This window comes from Crocuta crocuta, unplaced genomic scaffold, assembly GCF_008692635.1.
Source record: "Crocuta crocuta isolate KB4526 unplaced genomic scaffold, BGI_CrCroc_1.0 scaffold72, whole genome shotgun sequence".
Lineage (NCBI taxonomy): Eukaryota > Metazoa > Chordata > Mammalia > Carnivora > Hyaenidae > Crocuta > Crocuta crocuta.
This window is the reverse complement of record NW_027529427.1, coordinates 131,115-143,926: the sequence shown is the minus strand read 5'-3', so window position 1 is coordinate 143,926 and position 12,812 is coordinate 131,115. Positions and strand designations below refer to the sequence as shown.

Below are 12,812 nucleotides of genomic sequence, written 5' to 3'. Positions count from 1 at the left end.
AGCCCCACATCAGGCTTTGTGCTGACAACCCAGAGCCTGGAGCCTGCTTCAGATTCTGTGTACGCCTCTGTCTCTACCTCTCCCCCACTTGTGCTCTGTCTCTCTCTTTGTCTTAAAAATGAACATTAAAAAAATTTAAAAAATCAAAAGTACAAACTGTGTTATAAAGCTAAGTTTTACTATAGATAAGTTTAAAAAATGTTGCAGTATTCTGTTATCTGACAGTATGACATATATTAGTGTATTTTGAAGGAAATGAACACTTCTTAGAAGCCATTTTGATAATTCTACTTTTATTTTTTAACATACATAAAGTCAGCTTATAATGGCAGTGAATACAAAATACAAACAAAGAAACACTATTGCACTCAGAAAATAGTTCATATGAAAAAAGTCACAGATAAGGAGGGAGGCAAACCATAAGAGACTCTTAAATACTGAGAACAAACTGAGGGCTGATGCGGGTGGGAAGATGGGGGTGAGGTGAAAGCAGATGATGGGCATTGAGGAGGGCACTTGTTGGGATGAGCACTGGGTGTTGTATGGAAACCAATTTGACAATAAATTATATTTAAAAAAAGAAAATACCTCATATGAAGCATTGCACATGATAGAGTTGATTAGGAAAGGTACAAACTTATAGTCAGATAAGACTATTACTACTTCAGGTTTGAAGAATGCAGAATTTTTCCTGATAGAAATTTACCACATCACATACTACACATTTTCCAATACTTTTATCAGTTTCATAAATATTCATCATATTCTTTGCTTTTGTCTGTGTCTCTGTAAAATGCTACATATAAGATTTTTAAGACAACAATTTATGTACCATTGGAAAGGATGAGTTACATAAAAGAAGCAAAAAAAAAAAACAGTATAAATACATGATCATCCCACTCTTCGGGCAGGAAAATGACAAAGTAACTTGGCAAACTTCTCTAACAAGAGAAAAATATTACAAAGCTTAGTTTCATAAGCATTTGTCCACTTAAAAATGTTCTCTGATTTTTTTAAAATGCATTTAGACTAAATGTCTGCGCTACAAGTTAAAATTTCTTATGTTGACATTCGGTTTTAATACCACCATCTAACCTGTTCAAATAGTGCAAATACAAGAAGCACACTCAGTTTGGGTAGTCATTCAACAATAAATAAGAATTCTAAGCCTAGTTATTTTACTATTTCTGAACTTTAAAATATAAAGTGCATCCATAAAGTTTAAAAGTCATTCTCCTTTTTGGATGTAATGATCAGTCAATCTGTGTCTTTCTCAGCTCATGGCAGGAGTATTCCACGATGTGATACAGATATTCCTGTAATTTCTCTTCCTTATGTCCATAGTCTCCTTTGGAAGAAGGTTTCCAAAATAATATGCAGTTGGGTTTTTTCCCCCAAAGTCTTTATGGAAAATTTCTGACCATAAAGCAGCATCCATTACCACAAATTTCCTTGAGTTCCATGTCAATAGTAGTCCATAAGCAAATATGTTTCCTCATTATTTGAAGGGTTTGCTGCATATCCAGTATAAATTCTTTTCACATTTTGTGCTGCTGACCTGTGTGCTATTCAGAAATGCACAGTTCTCAGATCCTGTAAGGTTGAACCTGTCCAACAATAAAGAAAGAATTATTTTCGGTTCATTATTCCATTCAATTACAGGAGAATGAACTTTGTGATGGTCGTCTATAATTTTTGTGTGTGTGTGATTGGTCGGAGCTCATGAAGCAAGTCAGCTGGTCAAGTTGACCATGAACTAATTTATAGAGACAGTAGACCGGAATTGGAAGAAAGAGCATGTGGAGGGAAGGTACAGAGCAAAGAGTAAAGAGCTCCACGTATTCGGATGGCATACCACCAGAGGGGTGATTCTTGGCTGTTTCTCAATTAACAATGCCCTGGAGACACGATGCCCAGATGTGTATACATTCACTAATCGTGCATACAATTTTAGGGGGGCTATGGCCCCTGAAACCCATCTGCATGTATAGTCTCAGAGGACACATCTTAAGAATTCCTTTTCTAGAGGTTTAAATTTATTCTCTATATCAGTAATTATCATAAAACTACTTAGATATCTAGCAATTTATTCAACTCTGAGTTTTCATATGAAAAGATGTCCTTCAAACTTTAAAATGTACATGAATTACATGTCATAAAATTAGTCAATCATCTTTCATCCTGGGGCAAGTTTTCTCTCAGGTTCACAGAGGCTTCTAATTAGCGATTAGAAATATTGTTCTTTATCTCTGTGAGGATGAGAAGTGGGAGAGGGAATCCTTTTCCAAAATAAAAAAACCCAGCTTATCAGGAAAATATACACACAAGATTGGAAATGTTGGGGGTTTTTCATTTTACATCATTGTAACTAGTCTTGGAAAATTTCTGGATCTATTACACACACTGAAATGTGCTGAGGTAAAATTACTAGAAACATTTATTGTATGATTTCCAAGTAGATAAAAAGAGAAAAATGGCAATATTAAAACCATTCTTTAAAGAATTGGAAACATACAAAACAGATTGATAAAGGTCTGCTCATCAAGGGTATGACCTTCATATACAACAGTGATTTGAAAGGAAAATAGCTTCCCTGAGTTATCATTCTGGGGAGGATAAAGAGACATCTTAAAACTTACCAGTTATTAAATACTTTGCCATCTGACCATTTCCATGTCCGACCATCTTCATTTTTCAGCCCAATCCAATGTTTGGCTCTACCCACATACCATTTTAAAAAGATCTTGAAGAAAGCACAAAGAAGGCATATGATAAACAACCCCTCTGGTAAGTAGATAATAAATTCCATTTCTCAAAAGCTGCAGTTCAAGGCATGGTGGCTAAGCCGCCCACTTATTAGCTCTATTTAGGACCAGCTCATTTGGACTTTCAGGCCTTTGAAGCTAAGTAATCAGATCAAATTTACAAGATTAAATTGAACCCTGAATATGACCTCAGACTGATCACACGGCTTTCTGTAACAAAATTTCCCTACAACGGGATAGGTACAATGTCTTCACTTACATGGAAGCAGAGAAATCACAGATTATCTCTATTAAAAATAGCAAATACTTATGAAATTGTTTTTGGATCTTACCATGTCCCTTTCAGAATCAATGAAAGCAAGAGTAGCACTGTAATCAGAGCAAAAGTTTTGCGCGGACTTCCAGTTCCTTGTTACAGTGGAAATAAAGTAGCATTTCCTCTGGTATACAATCCAATCATCTGAGCATGAAGAATCGTGTTTATTTGACAGTTCTAGGGACACATATTGTCCTGGACAATTGTATTGGCCAACTGTGAACAAGAAAATGGTTTGCTTTAGTAATAAAAGAAACTAAGTGCCCACAATACGCAAAACTAGTTCAGGAGATGCTGTGCTGTGCTAGGTGACAATGTCAAGGATGAGAGGCAAGAAGTGAACTCTGATAAGAGCAAGAAGGCAGGTTCTCACCTGACCTAACTTCCTGTTGTGCCTAATCATCATCGTCAGAGTATAAGAAATAAGAGGGTGTCCCTTGGGCCATAATCTCAGAAGGCAGTAGGAAAATAGAAAATTCTTGCAAGTAGTCTTTGGACTGGAAAGGGTAAAGGGATTATAAATCGATGGAACACTATATTGGGAGATGAAGGGGAGAATAGTTTTCAGAGAAATAATTCAGAATACAGAAAGAACTATGGCCGGGATAATGGCTGGGATATTTCATAAAATTATAAAATTTCGTGTTTGTAAAAGACAAAAGCATATCTTGGTATTGCTATGTTTTGAATACCATATCACAATGGATTCTTTGGGAGATTCTAGATATATTTTTTAAATTATGCACAACCACCATTCTGTGGACTTTGAAATAAAAGACAAAGACTGGTCACTTCTATGACTTACATATTATTTTTTCTATCAACAATGAATGCTAAGCTCACATTTTTCCCTAGCTAAATCTTTGTTTAGTTAGAATCTAAATCAGTCCCTTTCATTTCAGATTTAAAAATCTAGTCAAGTGTAATTTTCTCCCACAATAATTTTTAAATCATAGACACCTTTAGTAGTTCAAAAGAAGTTCTAGGCAACTTAGGAAGTGTTGCATTGATTATCTAAGGAATATAGGATTATATTTGGTACTTTCAAAGAAATCAGCCATGTATAAGAAATGGGATGATTCTAAATTAATCAGAATTTCAGATTAATTAGCCCAAGTAAATCCCTGTTGATTTCAGCTAGACGAGAATGGCGACAGCAGAATGAATTCATGAAGTTCAGACCCACCTGATAAGGCGATGAGAGTAATGATTAAAAAGGTGATGAGGACCACATTCACTACAGCACATGGGATAGGAACTTGAAGGGATCCTTCGTGCTGTGTTACAAACTGAGGGCTGGCGGTAGTATCTGCAGAGAGAAAGTTCATGATCAATTCAGGTCAACTGTCGCAGTAAGAGAGGGACATTTGATATTCTCCTGAAGCATTTACATTTTAATGCCTTCTTAACTTCTTACATGAAATTTGTAAGTTAATTTCCCCCTCAATTTTGAGCAACTTTGGACAGTTTCTTTTTGGCTAGAAATGAAACAATCTGGAAATAATAATGAGATCATAAAATATCTGCCTAATATGTGCCCTTAGTAGCTACAAAAATTCCAAGTATATGATAATTTTATTGTTTGAATCACAAGAACATTTATTAAATATCTGATTACCCTCGAGACATATAAAAAGGACATCCTGAGCACTATCCCTTAAGCTTTCTGTAATTACTGTTTAAGAAAGATGGCATAAATGCAATAAAGGTGGATAATGAATAAAAAATATTGGATTGATATACAAATATCTACACTTAGCATGACTGAAAATTTTTTAAAAAGACTGATGGTACTTTTTTTAAAAAAAAACTTAAGTTTATTTATTTATGAGATAGAGAGAGACAGCATGAGTGGGGGAAGGGCAGAGAGAGAGAGAGACAGAATCCGAAGCAGGCTCCAGGCTCCGAGCTGTCAGCACAGAGCCTGACATGGGGCTCGAACTCACAAACCATGAGATCATGACCTAAGCCGAAGTTGGATGCTTAACTGGCTGAGCCTCCCAGGTGCCCCTGATGGTACTTTTTGGTGAAGTCTGTACAGATGTGAGGCAACAGAAATTTTCATATATTAGTGATTGGGGAGTAAAATGAAAAAATAATTTGGAAAACTGTTTTTCACACAATGAAATACATCCCTACCCTCTGATTAGAACTTGACTTGTACAGAACAAGAATGCTCACAGTAGCTTTATTCTTAAGAGCCAGAGCTTAGAAAGAATCCACATATCCACCATAGGAATATGGATAAACAAGCTATGATATATATGAATTCTACTCAGCAATTTAAAAAACCTGATCAATGCAACAAAATGCATGAATCTCAAAAAATGTTGAGTGAAAAAATGCAGCTACAACTATATACTATAGATTTCCATTTATATGACATTCAAGGCTATATACTCTAGATGACATTCAACGATAGCTGAACTATAGGTGAAATAAGTCAGACTGAGAAAGACAAATACCATATGATTTCACTTATATGTGGAATCTAAAAAACAAAACAAATGAAGGAACCAACAGAAAGTAGAATGTGTATAAATACAGAGAACAAAATGAAGACTTCCAGAGAGGAGGAGAAAGGGGGTCTGAGCAAAATGAGTGAAGGAGAGGGAGATACAGGCTTCCAGTAAAGGAATGGATAAGTCACAAGAATGAAAGGCACAGCATAAAAAATATATCAGTGGTACAGTAACAGCATGGTGTGCTGACAGAGAGTCCTACACTACCGTGAGAATAGAATAACATAGAGGGATGTTTATGAATTATTACGTTACACACCTGAAAATAATGTCCCATTATGTGTTACCTATACTAAAAAGAACAGTAGAATTAAACTCTGGTAACAGAAATCAGGAAAGTAATTGCTTTTATGTGTGCAGGAAAAGTAATTTTATTGGAAATAAACACAGAGGAACATTCTAGGGTGATAGAAAATTTCAAATGTTGAGTGGAGTTGTTACATAACCCATTAAATTGCATACATATGACTTGTGTACCCACTGTATGTAAATTACACCTCAATTAAAAATGATATTTAGGTGAAGAGCAAGATACTTGAATTTTTCAAGAGAAGTTAGTAAAGGAAACATAACAATATTATACAGCAAATATTAGGTGGAAGTTTATTTTTTTCATGTACCTTCTGTATAATGCTGAAACAAAGTAAAAATTTGATTTGATTTCACCAGTAAGGAATGTTTTTTTGGAATCTGAGTATGATGTGAATGATGATTTTTAGTTAAAAAATTTAGAAGATTATCTGTCTTAGATTATAAATATGTTATTGAGAAGGAGAGAAGATGTTGTGACCAGAGATTGAATTTGATTTTTGCTAGGATGACCTCTCAAGATTTTTAAAATTTAGCCTCCCAAGAAATATATAGTTCCCTATTGCATTCTCAAAAACTGAAATGTAAAATGGCCACTTGAATGATACTAGAACTTACCATGCAAAATAGCGTCTAATGCAAACATACCTTGTTTTTCAATGTGTATAATTAAAAGGATACTAAAAGAGCATATCTTGAAATTCTTGTATTTCTTTTCCTAAAAACATGTCTCTGAAGTGAAACTGAGCAAAGAGATGTGCTTTCTTTCATTGTTTACTGGTTATCAACATCAGCTTTTGCTTCTGGGGATTGTTCTTTCCCAGCATAGGTCTGCATTGGAGTTTTGCAAGAGGAGACTTTACTTCACTCCTGTCTAGCTCTATTTCTCTCAGCTTTTCAAAGCAAATCTTCCCTTTTTTTTTTTCACCAGCATACAGCTATCACCGGAAGCAGCCCTTGGTAGGTAGGGTAGCAAGTTCAGAACTGTCTGTCTAGTTTCACTTCTCCCCGTGTAAGAGCCAATCATGCTGTTTAGACTCAATGTAGCAAGAGTTCTGGTTCCTCGGCAAACACTAACTCATCCATCTAGCACCCAAACTCAGAGCCTGGCTCGGTCTATTGGCTTATCCAGTGAGCAAACTATGGCGATGATTCTCAGACTGTACGTTTCTCCATTTGTGAGGGCTATTGTTACTCACAGTTTGATTTATCACCTAGGTGACAAAACACTCTCCCTACAGAATACTTCCTCTCTGAATAGGGGCCTTGCTCACTAATGAAGAAATTGAAAATAAATCCATAATAACATACCGACTCACCCAAAGGTGATGCCCAATGCTTGCTCATAGTAATAAAGCAACTGCAAGGGCAGCGTAAACTAACATTCAACAGAAAATTGGAGAACTTAGAAACACCTGAGGATTCCTGAATTAGGTCTTTCCTTGTTCAACTATGCTCTCTACTGATTGAGTAACTTTATTATTATATACATTATTTCTTTACAACAGCTCATCTGGGCCATAAAATTATGGTTACCTAGCTACCAGGAATCTTTGTGGCTTGCACTTGTTGTGCCTGCTGGATTTTGTGTTCTTGGTGAAATATGGGTTTATCAGAAGTGATTGGTTTATTCCTAACATAAACCAGTCTAGTAGAAACAGGCTCAGAAAACAATCCTTTTCTCCAGACTGTTCAACTCTGCTGTTTAGAACATTCCCCTTTACTATCAGATAACCTTGCTTAAAAGTAAGTTTTGGGGCACCTCGTTAATTGGAGAGGAAGAAGGATAACTTTTAAACAATCAAAAAAGCCTCATAGAAACACATTATAGGAAAAAAAAAAACATGGGTGCATTCTGGTAACAGGAACAGGCAAAGAGAAGAGGGGAAAAGTAAACAGCTAAGATAATCGTATTTTGATGTATTTAGATGAAAAACAAAGAAAGGAAGAACTGTGTGTGATTCATGTCGAATCTGAAGCCAGTGGTTGGAAGGGTGAAACAGAATGATGAAATGGAGGAAGAGTTCAATGAAGGGTACAGAAGCAGAAGATTGCCTTTTTATGAATTTTGCATGACGTTCTCCTAAGAAACTACCACTGGACCTGATAAATGTTCAGATATGCGTAAGGCTATTCCTTCAAAGGTTGGAAACTTTCCTTCTCAGCAACTAGAGGATGCTGTCATGAGAACAGAAAGCCTACACGGACACAGGTGAAGACAATAAAAAATGTAATTGTTTATATGGAAGACAAAAGTTTTATAGAGAGTCAGTGCTTCCTGAAGTGTGTAGAGATGGATATGGAAAAAGGATGGGAAATGCACTGGGCCAGTGCTGGGAATTTTCCAGTTAAATGTGAAGAATTGATGTGACATGAATTGAAACAAAGAAATAGATCTTCAAATGTCTTCTGAAATCCACCTTTGTGGTTTCCACTCGTGTTTCAGGTAGATAGAGAAAGATGGAGAAATAATGACTTGTTCCCATATTCTGCTTTACCTGGACTGAAGCAAAATGTAACCAAGTTTTTCTGAAGACAAAGGCTCATTTTTTAAAGTATTGTAATATATAAGATAGATAGATGATAGATGTAGATACATAGATAGGTAGGAAGGTAGGTAGGTAGATAGATGATAGATAGATAGATAGATAGATAGATAGATAGATAGATAGATAGATAGATGTGTGTGTGAGAGACAGAAAGGGAGTTTTGTCACTAGTATATAAGAAATAAGGTCTGACTTACTTTGTTGTCCTCTTTCCAGATGCAAGGGGCTGTTCCCTGTTACAGAGCAATCTTCAGGATTCATCTTCGTTCTAGTCAAGACTCCCTGGGTAATCCCAGGTCAAGTCAATCAACAGCAAAAGTCCCTGCTGGAGCTCTTGTTCTGTCCCTGAGTCTGTGAGATATGTCTCATTTATATTGTTACATTGGCTCCGCCCCCTTCCTCTTGCTTCCTAACCGCTCAACTACATCAGTTCTCTTTAATTTGTGCTCCAGTGGCCCAGACAATTTACACTGTTGTGGTGGTGAGCTGCGGGTTTTCCCTGCTGTCTGAAATGTGCTTTCTCACAACTGTAGGCGTAGCATGAAGAGACAAGCGGGATTGTTCCAGAATCTGAGATGTCCTTCTTTAAATTGACAAAAGCACAAATAGTTTAGGAGATGAGGTATTTAAGTAAAGAATGAACAGTTAAAGATTCTTATCTTTGAGGTGGACATGATTTGGAGAGTAATATTTCCCTTGGAATCTCATTCATTTATTTAATGAACAACTAAAATTTATTGAGCATGCACTCTGACCTTGGCACTGTCTGGGGCTAGAGGATTCATTGTTAAGAAAGAATTTTAAGATCTCTGTCTTCATGGATCTCTCTCCACTCTGGAAGAATTTTACTTAGGAAGCTATAAATTGTCTGTAAGAAGGGTATCATTCACTTCTTCCCTGGGGACTAGTTCTTTTGTGTTATCACTTACTACACAGTTGCTTTAATTCAAGAAATAGAAACCTTGTGGTCTGAAACTTCCTATGTTCTAAAATTGTTTATCTTAAATTATCTGTTTCATGTATCTCCCGTTAATTTTTTGCCATATTTTACTATCATTTAGATTGCCCTTCTTTCCCCTAATATCTTCTCCTCTAACTTTCCCCTCTTTTACATTATTATTTTCATGCATTTCTGAGGTGTCAGACATCTGGAGTATGATTATCATAAATTTTATGTATTTTATTTTTGAGAAGGAGAGAGAAAGCAGGAGTGAGGGAGGAGCAGAGAGAGAGGGAAAGAGAGAGAATCTCAAGCAGGCTCTGTGCTGTCAGCATGGAGCCCAACACGGGACTCGACCCCATGGACCATGAGATCATGACCTGAGCTGAAATCAAGAGTGAGAGGCTTAAACCGACTGAGATACCCAGGTTCCTTGATTATGATTATTGTAAAATGATTATTATAAAAAATATATTGCATGGTATCTCATACCACCTAGGCTGTTAAGATCAACACAAAATGAAAACAGAATGACTGTGTGTGGTGAGTTAAGGAGCAATCAAAATATCACTCTTGTTACCAATCTCACTGCTACAATCTTTGTCATTAGTATCACTCCTTTAAAAACAATCTAGTTTCAAAATAAAGGCTTCATCAAAGTATTATGCTTAGATGGATTGGGAATTATCATCTATGGTAGCTTAGTCTGGTCATCTTATACATTTGTTAACCTAACACATCAAGAAGTACGTGTTGGTCTTAAGTATTCTCTTTGCTTCCACTCTCAGTCAATTTCCTAGTATTTTTCCACATAACAGCAAGGAACGTTGCTTTAAAATTAAGTTACATCACTGTGTTGAGATGTCCATCCCTTCCCCACTCCTACCCACAAAGTCTTCTTATCAAAATTGCCATAAAATCCAAAGACCTGCTTATAGTTGAGAAGATCTATGATCTAGCCCCTGGCTCCCTCTCCTGCCATTTCCCCTATTAGTCCTTGTCCGTTCCAACTGTAACCTCTGTTATACCACAAAAATGTCAAGCACACTCCCGCTACAGAATCTTTACATTTTCTCTAAAAGGTTATTCTTTCATCTGCTTGCATGCCTCTCTCTTCCTTTAACTCATTGCATTTATTATTCAACTGTGGTCTGCCCAGAAAGGTCTTTACTAATTTTCTATAAGTGAAATAAAACCTCATGCTCTAGGCCACCGTTTATCTTTATCTTTCTTTCTGTCACTTGATGATATCTGTCATTATATCGCTGTTTATCATCTACTTTCCTCACTAGCCTAAGCTGCTTGGAGGCAATAACTTTTTCTGGCTTATCCCTTCTGTGGCTCTAACACCTCACTTAGTAACTGGAACCTAGTAAGTACTTAGTACATATAGTACATACCTGTTGAGTGCATGAATAAATAAATATGAACAAAGAATATATATAAAAACCATAAAAGTTCCAAGGGTGCTTGAGTGGCTCGGTCAACTGAGCGTCCAACACCAGCTCAGGTCATGATCTCTCGGTTTGTGAGCTCAAGCCCCTAACAGGCTCACTTGAGCTCTCTTTCTCTCAAAAATAAAATCAACATTTAAAAAAATGTAAAAGTTCGAGTGTGACTCAGGGAGGTGGGGGGGATTGTAGACTGCCACTGGACAGCAAGGGCACACTTGAATGTTACAGATGAGTGATGGAGGAGTCAAGTTGGATACTTAAGGGAAACATCTGATGCTTTCACTAATTTCTTTGGGTTAAAGCAACTTTGATCTTTTGTTTATTCTCCTAAAGTTGGAAGATCTGGGTTAATGTCCACACCTCTACACTGATTATGCACACTGTATTGTGAAGAATGTATGGTTCGAGACAGTAAAGGTAAAAGCAAGAGGAACGTAATTCCTGTAAAACCACTGGTCTAAGCCAAGAGTTAAAAGTTTCCATACTCTTAGAGAAAAATACTTCCTTCTGGGAAAGCAAAAAAGTGAGAGACAACAGCTGTTAGGGAGCTGTTAGAATAAGTTAGAAAAAAATAGAAATAACTATTTAAAATCCCACTTGCACAAATATTTCTATTTTCCAAGAGCCCTAAAAGAATGTCGACCATGGAGAAAGTCATCCTGTGATTTTCTCATGTCCACCAAAAAGCAAAGACCACATGATAGGGATAATAGGACTTCCCCACTCCCAGTTCCTCACCCGTTGGAAGAGCACCTCTATAAGTCTTGCACACTACCCTTTTGGGGAGTGGCATTCCTCTTTCTTGTTGGATCCCTTGTATACAAGCTACCTCTAATAAACCCCAACTCTTTTCTTTCTCTCAAGTTCAGTGTGAATTTCTATGACATTCTTACTCAAGAACCTGGTCTTGGGGGTCCAGTAACAGGATAATATGACAGTTATAAATCTGCAACAGTATTTGAACGCTTCCAAGTCTGTGGGGGTATACTGGGGGGAGAAAGAAAATAGTCTTACACACACTAATCATCCTTGCGATGTGTGATTCCCACATACAAAGCAGTTTCCAACAGTTTATTGGACAACCATAGGAATCATGGTCCAGTTTTATCACTTACCTATGTGCTTTTCCCCCTCATTCAAGTCAACAGTTGAAGTCATTTAAGTCAACATCCCCTCAAGTCAACACTTATGTGATGATTCCCATGTCAGTGTGAAAATCAATTTTCTTAGTGGAACACCAACTATTTTTGAAATTTGACTATTCCAGAAAAGTTAAGTTGGTTAGCATTATAGGAAAAAAAAAAGTACAAATTTTACATGCCAATAATCATCTCCCACAATTTTCCCTCCTACTCCCTATAGGTCAGTTAAGCTGACCTTCTTTCTGTTCCTTGAGAAACACTAAACATATTTTAATTTTATGGAGTGTGTTCTTGTTCTTGCTCTTGCTCTCTCAGATTTTCCATGGCGAACACTTTCTTATTGATATTCCGTCACATGTCATCTTCTCAACAAGACCTTCCCCGACCCCCTGTAGAAATGAGCTTCCATTGGCCACAATTTATTACCTCACTCTCTTCTTTTATATTCTCAGGGATGCCTGGGTGGCTCAGTCGGTTAAACATCAGACTTCAGCTCTGGTCACAATCTCACAGTTCCTGAGTTAGAGCCCTACATCAGGCTCTGTGCTGACAGCTCAGAACCTGGAGCCTGCTTGGGATTTCCCTCTTTCTCTGGCCCTTCTCCGCTCACGCTCTTTCTCTCTCAAATATAACTAAAACATTAAAAAAAAGAAAAACAGTATAAAATACATTCTCGTCTGAAATTTTGTAGTTCATTACATGTGTAATGAATACATTTATATGAATGAATACATAAATAATATACATATATAGTTTTGAAAATGATCATTATTATTATTATTTATTTCCCTTTCTAGAAAATAGTACCTTTAAGAG

The 12,812-nt window shown here is 36.7% G+C and overlaps 1 protein-coding gene across 1 annotated transcript; it reads right to left on the bottom strand.

Annotated features, from left to right (window-relative positions):
- Positions 1-320: 320 nt before the first annotated feature.
- CD69 (CD69 molecule) lies at positions 321-8,798 on the bottom strand. Its single transcript, XM_077758958.1, has 5 exons — positions 8,658-8,798; positions 4,268-4,390; positions 3,098-3,297; positions 2,640-2,743; positions 321-1,607 (listed from the first exon to the last, which is right to left on the bottom strand). The coding sequence occupies exons 1-5, from the start codon at positions 8,719-8,721 to the stop codon at positions 1,499-1,501; spliced, it is 600 nt and encodes a 199-aa protein (XP_077615084.1). The 5' UTR covers positions 8,722-8,798; the 3' UTR covers positions 321-1,498.
- Positions 8,799-12,812: the final 4,014 nt, after the last annotated feature.